We start from the raw sequence: 13,973 nt of genomic DNA on the forward strand, positions 1-13,973 counted from the left end.
TTCATTTTTCTAATGATAATAACCCATATATCACTACTGTTCAACTCAGTCATCACAGTGAATCCAAAGAAAGGGTTTAGTATGAAGATGATTCATAGAGACTCCCAAAGAATCACCTTTGTATTAAGATGTCCATTTAACACGAGATGAAAGGCTTCAAAGACTCGTCGAACAATCTAAATATCAAGCAAGTTATATAGAGTCATAAATATTACTCCTTAGAAATGCAACACTTTTCATGAAACCTAATGTTGCACGCTTGCCTGTAGTTTACGAACAAAGATTGTTTTATGTTGCAATGGTTGGTTTAGGTACGTTTCCTGGTAGAAGACAATCATTTATGAATTATTATTTTATGATTGATTCAGGTAGTGATCAGACATGGCTTCAATGCGAAGGTGCCACTAAGGCTTTCACTCAAGATGTGCCCACTTTATCCTTGGAAATCTTCAACTACATATCATCCAGTTCCTTGTAATACGCATCCTCTTTGCAAGGGAGATAAGTGCAATGCCGATGGCCAATGCACTTATGTAGCTGAATATATGAGTGGGTCAATTACATATGGTATTATTGCTAAAGAAAAATTCACCCTAGGCTCCGACACTGATGGTATTGAAAGTATTGAATTACACATGGGTTGTGGTTTTCTTCAGCAGAATTTTGAAAAGTTTATATGTAATAATCATTTACTTGGAAAACCAGATCTTATTGCAGTAATACTCGGTTTGGGATTAGGACCACGATCGTTTCTAAATCAATTAGGTGTTATTGGACAAGGTAAATTTTCTTACTGTTTCGAGACGTTTAATGAAAATATTGAGGGATCAGATACATATTTAAGGTTGGTGCAGATGCGATAATTGGAGGCGCAGGTAAAAAGGTACATACAACTCCCATTGTTATTCCCAAGTTTAAGACACCGCTATATTACTTAAACCTAGAAGATATTAGTGTAGGTAACAAAAGAATGGGATTTCCTAAAGGTACTTTTGAGCTAAATAGTCAAGGAAATGACGATATTATCATAGATTTTGGTGCTCCAATATCTATCATGTACAAAGATCATTTTGATAGAGTTGTCGATCTGGTAAAGGCACATTTTAATGATCTCGGAATAGAATATATTGGTTCCCATGGACATTTTGATGTTTGTTTCCGTCTACGAGGAAGATTTGATATTACTAATTATCCTTCCATAACACTTCATTGAACAGACCGATTATGTTATTCTAGATTATAAAGCAAATTTCTTGATGAAATCTATTGAAACTATTTGTTTAGGGATTTTCCAAGGGGATACTAATATACCAGCTTTCCTTTATGGAGTGATGCAACAAACTAATAAACGTATTTTGTATGATGTTATGAATCGGTCACTCTCATTCGCTACAGTAATAAATATATGAGAATTTATCCAGTAATAAATAAGTGGTTCTAGACACATAGAAATTCCACCGAAAAATCTCCTGGAAAAAATTCGAACATACTCTACCCGCGTTCTCAGCATTGGGATTGGTGTTTGAAAAGTGGGGACCAACAATGTATTTCTGCGTGTGGAAGGGATTTTCTTTTCGGTAAATGTAGATTTATTGGTAATAAAATTCAATTAATTAATATTCACTAGGACCCTTGTGGACCAAGTTTTCTCAACAGTTCAAGTTTTCTATTAAAAGTCCAAGACCATCCATTTCGTTAGCACCCTTTCCAAGGATGTTACTGTTAACAAAAAAAGATGGTCAAATTCGTTTTTTTTTAAACATAAGGCTGGTTCCTGTGAGGGTGGCTAACCCACTCATATGCCATGTCAACTGGCCTGGCAAACTGGTCGTGTCACTATGGGAATATAGTTAAGTGATTGAATCTCTATCGAACGGTCGAGACTACAAAAATAGTAGTCTCAATCGTGCACGGACGGTGCTCTATTTTTTTTATAAATAGTACCATTCTTTTTAATTTTTATTCACACTCGATTGCTAGCGATGTAGTCTCGATTGTGCACGGCTGATGCTCTATCGTTTATAAATAGTACTGTTCTCTTTAGTTTTCATTCACACATAACTCTTCCTCTCTTCTTTATAGAGAGAAAAACATAACGCTCTTTTGCTTAGTTTCTTTATAAATGAGTACCCAAACAACTGGACAAGGAAAAGGAAACATAAAGACAAAGAAAAAATGACTACGGCAATATGTGATAGCATTTGGGTCCAGGATAAAGAAAAAGAATTTTCAAATGTTGGGTAACTAGTTTGTCCTGGTGTATGATCTACGCATATATATATCCATCAAGAGGTGGTCTGAGATAACCGAAGTGTTTGAGATCCTCCCTTAAGCTGTTCAACACTCTGTGCGAAGATATCCTTGGCAGTTTTTATATTTTATGAAAGGAAAAAACCACAGGACTCAAGTTGTACGAGTTATAGTAAAATGTAAGTGGAACACTGTAAATACTATTTTTCAAGGATTTCGAGTGTGGTAAGTTTCATTTTTTCAATTCAATTGTTAGTTTCATTAATATTCAATTTTAGTTTTAGATACATACTTTAATTATGACCATATCGTTTCTAGGGTTTACACCATTAGATTTGTATATGTTAACGGGAATAAAATGTTACGGTGATTTACTTCAATTTAACCAATTAAAGTGGACATTAGAAGGAAGATGGAAATAACTACTTCCCATGTACTCAAATGATACTGGAGGAAAGCCAGAATCCAGAATATTAAATTCATATGGCCTAAGAGTGTCTGGGTTGATGGCATTTTTGAAGTGTTATGCTGCAAAAATGGAAATTAGCAGTGTTGAAGATTATCCCGATCTTGAACTGATAGACACATTTTTGTGTCTAAATTGTACTCAATGTCTCTATTGTTAGTGCTCGATTTTTGTACTAATTTTGATGCTTTGTGTGTTTGTAGGTGTTTTTGGAGAAATACACTTGTGTGGAAAAAGTTGCTCAAAAAGTGTTATTTGGACTCCCGGAGAAAAGTACTAAAGGCACCCTCAATTTGGATAAGGGGCACCTCAGTTGGGCACTTGCTGTTCGCACCCCCAGTTTGGTTAGGGGGACACCATCTTTAACATTTCAAGGATTCGTTCTGGCGGGAAAATTTTATGCTCAACTGTGTAACTTTCGATCGATTCTTGAAGGAGTTCTGGGTAGACTAAAGGGATGAAACTTAATGGGTAGTTGTGATATGTCCTAACAAAGTTAGTATGGGTGTTTGTTTCGATCAAATTTGTCTGGATAACTTGGTTTAATGAAAATAGGGAGTTGGAGGAAAAACATGAGCTTACACGAGTTGTGGTGAATCTAAACGTGTACTGCACGTGTTTGGAAGCCTTAATCAACACTTTGAAACGTGAAGAAGATTTATAAGGAATTTAATCCAGCTGAAGATGCTTAAAAATCAAAATCATTGATAAAAAAAAAGAAATAAAATATCCCGAGTAAATGAAGATTATTTGGAGTTAATGGAGGAGATTCAATGTCGCAATCACATATAAATATGTTCACAAGATATCATAGAAGGGGTGTCGAGAGTTTGGGGGGCTGAGGAGAGCCAGAGAAGAAGAAAAAATCAAGTTACAGAGCTGCCATTTTTCTACTGCTGCTGAAGAACACGAAGAACATAAGACCCACAAAGGGAAGTCTTATTTTGCTACAGTTTCAGCGACTGTCGTTTGACAGTCTTATTTGTTACAGTGACATTCTTATTTGTTACTGTCGCAGGACAGTCTTATTTTCCGAGGGTCGTAGTTCTCTGGTTTGTAATAAATATAATTGTTACAAACCCAGTTTTGAATTATTTCTCCCTTTTCATCATTTGTAAACACCCTTTGAGCAATAATAATGATTTTTGAGCGTGTTTCCAACATGATGAGCGGCTAATTCTCCCACAACCAAGGCAATGAGGAAGCTATTTACGCATGAATAATTGGTAACTATTTTATTTTCTCTAATATTTAATTATAATTCACTCAATCACTGCTTTTGCAGAGTTTTAAATTGTTTGCGTAATTTTCCTAATCAGTTGTGATTCAATTAGATAGGTTATGCTTTGTTTAGATAATCTATGCTTAAGGGATACAATTGATGTTTGAGAATTTGCTTGATTATTAGTGAGTTAAGATATAAAGGACTTAAAAGATAATTAGAGTTTTGGATTATTTACCATCATTAATTCATGTGTAATAGTGGAATCAGTGTCTTGGTTGTTTTCTCATACCTCTCTCCCATTTTGTTAATATTTTTGTATATAATTTTATTAAATCTTTAAATTTAATCTTCACAAGTCCGAGAGTTTGAACCTCATTACTACAACAACAATCAAAAAAATATTATCATGAACATATTTTTGTTTTATGGGTGCTAGGCCAAGTTATGTTCTCAAATACTAACTCAATGGCATTAATTGGTTTTCTAGACTCTTTAGAAGATTCAACTAAAGCATCAAATTATGATTGGGGATCTGCAATTCTAGCTGAGATATACGTAAATCTCGGTGAATGCTCGTATGTGAATAAATATAGGTTGAAAGTATTTTGGGTCGTATTGGAAGTAAGAACCATATTCTTTTTCTATTATTTGATTCATTATCGAGTTATTAAACTGGTGAATGTAATAACATAATAATGTCCATCAATGTTATTTTCAGTATTGGTGGTATACTTACTTCAGGGTCTGTGAACCTGATCTTCACGAAAGACGATAATTGGATTGGTCAAATATATAATGGTAAAAATGTCGTTGTTGTTCAGAGGATGCAACAACTATGCAGAACAAGTATAAACATGAGTGTGATGTCGTATACTTCTATAAAAGAGTACCATGAACCAATAGTACTAATAATGCTAGAGTTAAGCCTCAAGCGAGTTGTGTTTTACGATTGTACTACGGGTCATGGTATTTCGTACTATGGAGAAATACATATGTTTCATCTATAAAACAGAAAGGTAAAAGCAATAAAACAATTTCCAGCTTCAATAATTTCACAGGATGATTGGATAGCATTGATAAATAATGGACAATCTTGGGAAGAAGCTGAATATTTGATCCAAACCCTAGATGATAACCTTTGATTAATATAGTTGGTTCCAGAAGACATGAAATCTAAATATTATTGTGCAACCACAAAACGTAGGTAGTGTTGATTTTCCAGCAATAGGTGACTTGGCACTTACGGATCTTCCATCCCAACCTCCACCACCGAAGAGCGAAGCATATACATATCCTAGCAGTCAAATGGGTTCGTCAAAATATTCCTCAAATATCTCGAAAAGTCCAGACTTTATCTCTCGTTGGAGATATTGTTATTGTTCCAGTTAGTATTGAAGGTCTACAACAAAGGTATCCATATTGCATTGTGGTGCCATCACCAAAAGAGTATCAGAACCGGTTGAACACTTTAACGTTTCTTCTCGATGGATTCTATAATTTTCACTTGAGAGAAATGCATATGTGGAAGGAGAATTTGACTTATGAAATGCTCAAGATTCTGGTAGGAATAAATTCTCAAATGGTTTTAGGTCGTGATGGCATGTCCCCTGGTAGTAGAATCCAAAGAATTCGTGGAAGTCGTATAAGTCTGTCATTCTACTCCAAATTTCGTGGAAGAGACTCAGGTAGCAGCATCCGTAGAAGACGTGGAGATGACAGATTTCCAGTTCCAGACTCCTAATGGTTTCATGCCTCAAGGTCCCGTACTAACTCCTGGTGGTGGGAAAATCTGGATGCATTTAGGAAATCTACAACGTATACCCCAACAACCAGTTCAACATTTCTCCCATTTCAAGCGCCTGCTCATCCAATTCAACCATCTCTGGTACCCTATCAAGGTTATCAATCGCCTGATACTACAACCACCATCCCAGACTCAAAATAGCGAGTTTTCGGAGGATTAAACGGTCTTAGGGGAATATATCTCTGGAGATCAGGGAAATCGTTAGTTTGATAGATGTAATTCCTTTTAGTATAATCGCACTTTTATTGGATGATCTTTTAATGTAATTGTATTTTTTTTTATATAAATGAAAATCTACTTTTACATTCATGCTTAAATTGACAATTAAGAAATTAAAACCCATAAACTGGATTAAATTTGTGCAACACTCTTAAAATTTTATAACAATTTCCATATCAGAACTCTTATCCGTTGTTATCAGAGCCACTCTGCACGATACCTTTGTTCAATGTCCATCAAGGTTTCACACTTTTCATGTTTCGAGTCGTTTCCTTTATCATATCATATTCTTAGAAATTATAACAAAACGACCACAGAACACCAGTGGATAACGATCGTTTAGGTTCATTGTTTCTTCTTCAAATTTCTGAAAACGTGTCCCCATAACCGCTTGGCCTGTATTGCGGTATCAACGATGGGATGATTAGTAAACAAAACATAATTCATGCAGATGCATTCATCTTCTGCAGTACTAAAATTGCGTTGATGTGCTCTTATTTGATTAGCTTTTATGCTTCTTATTTCATTTTGGACATTGGCTCGTTGTTCAGCTCTTTGATTTTCGGAAGCATGTTGCTCTTATATGAACTGAGTCATGTTTATATTTTGAAAAATTGGAAGAGTTAAGAAAATAGGAAAATGTGTGAGTTGAAATGAAACTAGAATTGGGTGTATATGTGAGAATTATGGTCGTTGGATCAGAATTACTGGGCGATCTAGAATGCACCGACGGTCGAGTCTCTACCGCTGGCGAACTTAGTTTCAACCGAGCGGTCGAGACTCCACCGCTCCTAGAAACTCGACCTCGCCTGGCTAAGTGGTAAATTTACCACTTAGCCACGCCTGTTTGTCACTTTGTCGTGCCCATAGTGGGTGCAAAGATGGCAAACCTGAGGCTTTGCCTCTTCATAGGAACCAGCCTGACACCTTATTTGTTTTTTTCTGACTCATCTGAGTCGTCTGAATCTGACTGATATCACCTGACTCATCTGGATCTGACTGAATACGTTGTTTTTTAAGTCAAATGTGAGTCGGTGGCTTGGCCCCATGAGTCAAAGGCATTTTATTCTCTGACTCAAATGGTCCGAATTAGATCGCGAGTCAGATCTGACTGAAAATAAAAAAAACAAATATTCTGACATCTGACTCGGGCGAGTCAGCAAAAAAACAAACACACTCTTATAAGTCTCTTAAAAGTGGGAATGTTATAAATACCCTCCATTTTTGTTGACTTTCACAAATACTCCTGAGGGGTAAAAAATAATTTTTTTGGAGTCAACTTGAGAAAGTTACTTCCACTTTTTGGAAGCAACTTGTATAAGTTGCGTCCACCTATGGAAGCAACTTGTGCTAGTTGCATCCACTTCTAAAAGCAACTTGTACTAGTTGCTTCCACTTTTCAGAAGGTAGAGATATTTTTAAAAATTGAATAAGGTATATTTTAAGGGGCGAATTTTGAGGGGTATTTAAATAATGTTCCCCTCTTAAAAGGACTTGCCAAGGGCGCGTAGATAAAATCTAAGGCTGGGTTTGGTAAAGCTTTTTATTTGCCAAAAGCACTTTCAAAACCTATATATGTCGATAGTTTTTGAAATTGGTGTTTGGTAAAAAAAAAATTAAAGTGCTTTTTATCGAAAGCATTTCTCAAGTTCCTCAAACTTTTAAAAGCCGGGGAGGAGGAGCTTTTAAAAGCTACAAAAGCATAAATTGTGGTCCCATCTAAATTTAATGCTTGAGTTATCTTTTTTATCCATATTTTATTTTATAAATAACAAAAATTACCCTTAAATTTATATACAATCAATTTTTTACTATTTCTTATATTGCATTCTTTAAATATTATTATTTTTTTATTTTCAAACTATTTTATATACATTTCATTTAATTTGTCAACAGTAAAAATAAAACAAATATTAAGTAATTACTTAATTTTAGTTTCATTATTTGTTTGAAAATTACATATATATATATATATAAGTGGTTAAATAAAATAAAAAAAGAGTTTTAATCAAATATTGAATGTTTTGAGGTGAATAAAATAAAAATTAGAAGAGATTTAATGGAGAATAATAGTGATAATTAGTATGAACATTAATATTATATAGTAAAAAAATTAATTATTTTTAAATCCAATAAAATTGAATAAAACTATTATCACAGATATGTTTGTTTTTGTCACTTGTTACAACAACGATGGTTGAATTTGAAATTTTACCAAACACACTTTAATTGCTTTTTTAATCAGCTCTAATTTTAATTAATATTTTATCAAAAGTTATAACCATTTTTTTTTCTTACACCATAACACATGAACGCACATCAAAAAAATTTACCAAAGCTGCTGCAATACCAAACTAAGCCTGAATATATTACCAGACCGTATAATAATTCAGATGAAAATCATTTTCTTCTGAATCCCGGGAATAGAGAATTGAGTTTTGTGGTTGCTCAACAGATGGAGATTGAGAGAGATTTTAGAGATTGATGAGTGTTATGTTATTCTCAGATCAGTTGCAGAAAGGGGATTTGAGATAACTGAATCTATGAGTTATGGTGGTTGTTATTGAGCAATTGAGAGCTCGAGCTGAACAAGGAAGCTGGTTGTTCGAGTGTACAGGTTTGGTTTGTGTTCGAATTCGAAATGGCTGAGAATTTGACAGTGAGAGAAATAAAGAATGGTGTTCTAGGTCACATTTTGGGTTGTATTTCAGCTGGTAACTCGGTGGAGAAACAAGTGTTGCTGTTGACAATGAAGATTGGTTTGTGTTAAGAGATGGGATAGAGGAGAAATAGAAGATGAGTCTGTGGTGGATTCGAGTTTGCTGGTTATGGTGAATGATGAACAGATTGGGTTTTGTCAAAGCAATTAGGGTGTGCAAAATCATATTAGGGTCACAATACATTGCCAATGAAATGCCTACTGAGGCAGCCCTCAAGGTAATTTTTTTTTTTTATTTAGTCTTGGTTCCTGCGTGTTCTATAGTTTGATCACGGTTATTTCTTTTAATTTAAGTTGATGTCTTAACAATCCTGTTTGAGAACCATAAAATAGAGGCAGATGATATTGTTCAGTAGTGAATGTAGAAATCAGTGAAAAGTTAATAATATTTTGGTTATAGTATTTGCGTAATATAACGTGGTGTTGCCTAGTACATTCAATTCGGTTGCTTAACATTGTTGTTGACCTCTGCCTGTTCCTCTGTTTCAGGTTCTAGTTGAGAAAATCGGGCTTGGTCGCTCGTCGTCTGGCATGTAAGTGAACTGGTATGTCATTTTCATACGGAAATACATCTCTCTTGTTGTATGGTAACTCAATCTGCTTTCGAACTTTTACCATAATTCAAGGTTGCAGGTGTTGGGGAGTTGCTGAACGTTCGTATTCCAACCCTTGAGTTTGATCACTAGTAAAGGTATGTTGTTTTGTTCCCTGTATTTAGACTCATCAGACTCATGCTCTTCTTGGTGTAGGTTGCCTGTGCATCCAAAAAAATTTTCTGGTTGCTGGATTCTCTTGCTTAAGTTCCTTTTCTTAGATTTTTGGTGAACTGTTTCTCAACGATCTTAAATTCTTTTGGCTCATCTGTATTTTGCACCTACATAAATCACGTTCCTTTCTGGCAGGGTGCAGTAGGGAATATATTGGAAAAACGTAACTACAATCAGCTTCTCAATGGTTCTGTTGTAAAATTGGATCACAGTTCACGGACACTTATTTTATAATCTCTTCATGAGATGTCATCAACTGCGCTACGTTGTTTGGGTTTTGCCTGCAAGGACGAGCTTGCGGAATTTGCAGTGTATAAAAGTGATGAAGACCATCCAGCTCATGATCTTTACTTCACCCATCAAATTATTCATCAATGGAGAGTAATCTCTTTTTTGTCAGCTTAGTTGGACTGAGGGTGACTTAGTGCACTGCATCATTCCATGTTTAAAGAAGGTTACATCTTCCTGGATGTCATCGGTTATTTTGAATGACCTTAGCTAGATGTCAGCGAACTAACATCATATGTTTCAGTTTTGAACTCTAGGACCCTCCCTCCAAGGAAGGAGGTACACCAAGCAATTGAGGAATGTAGAGCTGCAGGCATCCGTGTCATGGTTATAACAGGAGATAACAAAGCACTGCCGAAGCACCCTAATCAGAAAAAGCATATAAGACAAACTGATGGGCTTCTCTTTTTCTAGAGCTGAACCAAAGCATAAACAAGATATGGTGAGGTTACTTAAAGATTATGGAGAGGTGGTTGCGATGACTGGAGATGGGGTGAACGATGCACCTGGTTTGAAACTGGCTGATATTGGTATCACTATGGGCATTGCTGGAACTGAGGTATGTACTTACCAAGTTTTCCAAGATCCTTAGCGGGTTGTGTGTTTAGATTCTTTTTTGAGAACAGGTTCAATCTTATATTTTAGATAAAGATATCTATCATACATTGAAGTAAGTTAGAACAGTTTCCAGTTTTGCTGGAGTAGACTGCGAACTGATACGTGGTAACTGTTTTGAAAGCTGCAATTACAACTGTTATTTAGCTTTTAAAGCGAGAAAAACAATACGTTTCTACTATTTATTCACACAGACTGCTATTAAAGGGCAGACAAAATACTGCACCAGTTAGCTAGCCTTTGCAACCAATAGGCTTTATTTTATGACCTGCTTGCAATTCTGGGCATTTTTTGAAATTCGTCATAACAGCTTCTTTACTTGCTGTTCGATTCATTGCTGATACTTGTTGATCTCTGGCCAATCTATCCCATGAACTCATCTACTTATAGCTGACCAAAACTATGGATTAGTTAGATCACAGGGCAATCGAAAAGTACCTTTGAATGAGATTCTGGCGATTGGGGATCTCAACATTCCTAATCTGAAGCAAGGAGTGGTAATCCAACTGGAGAGGAAGGGATATTTCCAGTGTGATGTTCCATTTATTAGACTCTCCAAGCCTGTAGTTCTCATTGCAATTCCAGATGGTAGACAATGCAAGTAAGGAAACCCTATGGCGGAGAACTGATAATGCCTTGATGGGATTTGTCAACCAGACTACGTTTTATCAGCTTTGCTTTTTTCTTTCTCTTCTACTAAACTAGCAAAATTTTCAAGATGCATCTCTTGGTGATAAAGTGATTTTTTCTCTTCTACACCTTGCATCTCTTGGTCACCATACTGAATTCCGTAGATGCAAGGTGTAACTGAAGTGGCTGATCGGAGTTGGGTGTATTCAGATGAATTACAAAAAAAAATATTTGATTTAACTTTCTTTACTGTGAAGGATCAAACTAATAATAGTATTACCTTCATTTCAGGAAAAGTGATACTTTCACTTTTTCATGTGGCCTATTTTTGCGAAAATGGAAAACTTAAAATATCACTTTTCCTGAAACGAAGGCGAATGTAAAATAGCTCCGTACTAACTCTCTTGAAATCTCTCTGCAGCAGAAGGACGATCACATTCTTAAACAGTCGACATACAGCAGGCAATGCTCAGCAATCTAAACAGATTCGAAATGCCTCAGCTTTAGATCTCCAAAACACGGTATCTGAACATAGTTAAAGATATAAATCTCAAAGTCCACAAGTCCATTAATGGACTCATAAATAATAGTGTACTTAATTGGATACTAATCTCATAGTCAACTAGTCAGTACCCAGTAGTGTTCAATTACCGAGGTTTATTGCCCATTAATTAAAAATCTCTGCATCAAGTTAAATTTGTCTATAAGAAACCATTTTGTTCTTCTTCTTCTTCTTCTTCTTCATCACCAATAGCTATCACCAGTTCCTCTCATTCATGACTTCTTCTTCTGTTATTCAGCATTTTCTTTTCATTTCCTTCTTCTTACTTTCTTTCTGTAACGCCATCTTCGCATATTCGTCTTACAGACCTCATGCACTGTTCTTTCCAATCAGGAAAGATGCATTAACCAATCAATATATAACCCAACTCCATTTAGGAACCCCTCAAGTTCCTGCAGACCTTGTCGTCGATCTCGGTGGTGAGTTACCATGGGTCAACTGCCAACAAGGTTTTGCCTCATCCAAGACGTACAAGCATGTATCTTGCGACTCGGACCAGTGTGCACGAGTCAAAATCTCAAGTTGTACGAAATCCACGCATAATGGTGGACTAAGCTGTGGAGAAGACAACATCTGCTATACTTTGCCCGGCGCTCTTGGCATTGCCGCAGGTGCCGAGGTTGCTTCAGATGCTGTAAGTGTACACTCGACAGACGGGTATACTAATGTGGTCTCAAATGTTAGCAGTCATCGGTTTATATTCGCTTGTGGACCGTCTTCTCTGTTAAAAGGACTTGCCAAGGGTGCTAACGGAATGGCCGGTCTTGGACGTGCTTCAGCTGCATTACCTGCGCAGTTTGCTGTTGGTTTTCGCGTGCCTCGCAAATTTTCTCTTTGTTTGTCATCTGATAAGGGTGTCCTGTTTTTCGGCGACGGACCTTACAAAATGGAACCAGGAATCGACATCACAACTTCACTTGATCACACTCCTCTGTTTGTTAACCCAGTCGATAAAGCAGGAATTTCTACAACGCCTCGGCCTTCAGGTGAGTATTTCATTGCAGTAAAATCGATCAACATCGGCGGAAAAGGCGTCAGGTTCAACAAAAAGCTGCTGTCTATTAATAAAGTAAGCGGACATGGAGGAACAAAGATCAGCACAATGAACCCTTATACTGCTCTGGAGCCATCAATTTACAAGGCCTTCACTAGTGCTTTTGCTAAAAAAGCTAAAGCTATGAATATGTCTAGAGTTGCATCTGTTGCGCCTTTCGGCGCATGTTACGACTCAACAAATATTCTGAAGACACGAGCAGGACCACTTGTGCCAACCATCAACCTCGTCTTGCCGGAAAAGGTCATTTGGAGGATCCATGGAGCAAACTCAATGGTGCAAATTAGTGACAGTGTTATCTGTCTGGGGTTCGTCGACGGAAGCGAGTTTGCCAGGGCTTCTGTCGTTATCGGCGGGCATCAGTTGGAAGAGAATCTTTTACAGTTTGATATCCCAAGATCAAAACTAGGATTCAGTTCGTCATTATTGCTTAGGGAAACTCTCTGTGAAACATTAAATTCACTGGCTAAGTAATTAGCTATGTCCTTATGTTCCCTGGCCACGTCGTGTGTGTCGGTGGTCCTTGGCCTGTCATACTGTATGGCCCGGACCGTTATATGATAATGCATACATAGCACGGGTAGACCAGATGGGAGCCTTTATTGATGCCTCGAGATATACATGCGTGTCGTGTTTAACGTACTACAGTTTCAAATCAAAGTGCTATCGCATTTACTACTGTGTTTAACTCTCCGCATTACTGACCTGACACTCTGGCTAGTGGACTGTCCAAGTTGCAAATTAGTTTTTTTTCTTTTTTTTCTCTTTTGCAACTTTTGAAGTATTTAGGGTTTTTTAATAAAATAACCATCTTTTTGAATTATATTTAAGAATCTGGACGATTTTTTGAATCTTTATATAAAATGGCCGATATCGACATTTTCCATCTCAAAAAACGTTTTTAGGTGGTTAAATGTCTACGTGGCAGTTAACCTGCTAGGTAAAAGACAACTTAATCCTTATCTGAGTTCGTAATCAAACAGGGATCGAGTCAACTCGGTGACTCATTGCACGTGAAGAAAATGTGTTTTCTCTGTAACGGTCGGCTTCAGCTTCCTTCATATAAATTAGGCCTTATTGCAGAGAAAAACCCTAGTGTTTCGCCAACTGAACAGATCAAAAACAAACAAAAAAAATTAAGATATGAGCCAAAGTGAAGTAAACTCTCCAGGCAGCAGTAGCAGCAGCATCAGTAACAAAGTTAGATTCAAAAAAACCCTGATTTCATGTTCTATCTGTGAACAGGGAAGTCATGATCCAAAGGTATGTCCTTGGATTTATTCGAGGTGCAAATATATACCATGTAATGGTATAAGGCAACTATTGTGTTCAAAAACAAAAGAAACAAATGGAAAAATGTTTTGAAGTGTTCAA

At 36.5% G+C, this 13,973-nt stretch overlaps 2 protein-coding genes across 12 annotated transcripts; both read left to right on the forward strand.

Annotated features, from left to right (window-relative positions):
- The first annotated feature begins 422 nt into the window (after positions 1 to 422).
- Positions 423 to 1,213, forward strand: LOC113358925 (aspartic proteinase nepenthesin-2-like). Its single transcript, XM_026602636.1, has 2 exons — positions 423 to 780; positions 876 to 1,213. The coding sequence occupies exons 1-2, from the start codon at positions 423 to 425 to the stop codon at positions 1,211 to 1,213; spliced, it is 696 nt and encodes a 231-aa protein (XP_026458421.1).
- A 7,075-nt stretch (positions 1,214 to 8,288) lies between these two features.
- LOC113355165 (basic 7S globulin 2-like) lies at positions 8,289 to 13,329 on the forward strand. Of its 11 annotated transcripts, none has more exons than XM_026597951.1 (7): positions 8,289 to 8,901; positions 9,173 to 9,216; positions 9,310 to 9,374; positions 9,586 to 9,904; positions 9,983 to 10,297; positions 10,765 to 10,954; positions 11,405 to 13,329. In XM_026597951.1, the coding sequence occupies exon 7, from the start codon at positions 11,760 to 11,762 to the stop codon at positions 13,071 to 13,073; it is 1,314 nt and encodes a 437-aa protein (XP_026453736.1). In that variant the 5' UTR covers positions 8,289 to 8,901; positions 9,173 to 9,216; positions 9,310 to 9,374; positions 9,586 to 9,904; positions 9,983 to 10,297; positions 10,765 to 10,954; positions 11,405 to 11,759; the 3' UTR covers positions 13,074 to 13,329. The 11 variants fall into 11 exon arrangements, with proteins under 11 accessions (XP_026453736.1, XP_026453737.1, XP_026453729.1 ...); XM_026597952.1 differs by having other exon boundaries at positions 10,769 to 10,954; XM_026597944.1 differs by lacking the exon at positions 10,765 to 10,954 and having other exon boundaries at positions 9,173 to 9,228.
- The last annotated feature ends 644 nt before the right edge of the window (positions 13,330 to 13,973 follow it).

The sequence above is a fragment of the Papaver somniferum genome, chromosome 3, assembly GCF_003573695.1.
Source record: "Papaver somniferum cultivar HN1 chromosome 3, ASM357369v1, whole genome shotgun sequence".
Taxonomy (NCBI): Eukaryota; Viridiplantae; Streptophyta; class Magnoliopsida; order Ranunculales; family Papaveraceae; genus Papaver; species Papaver somniferum.

Excerpts from the sequence above, each read along its gene's own strand:
- LOC113358925 (XM_026602636.1), top strand. The coding sequence starts at position 423 with ATGTGCCCACTTTATCCTTGGAAATCTTCAACTACATATCATCCAGTT. Across the intron at positions 781-875 it reads ATTAGGTGTTATTGGACAAG|GTAAAAAGGTACATACAACT; the intron begins GTAAATTTTCTT and ends TTGGAGGCGCAG.
- LOC113355165 (XM_026597944.1), top strand. The coding sequence starts at position 11,760 with ATGACTTCTTCTTCTGTTATTCAGCATTTTCTTTTCATTTCCTTCTTC.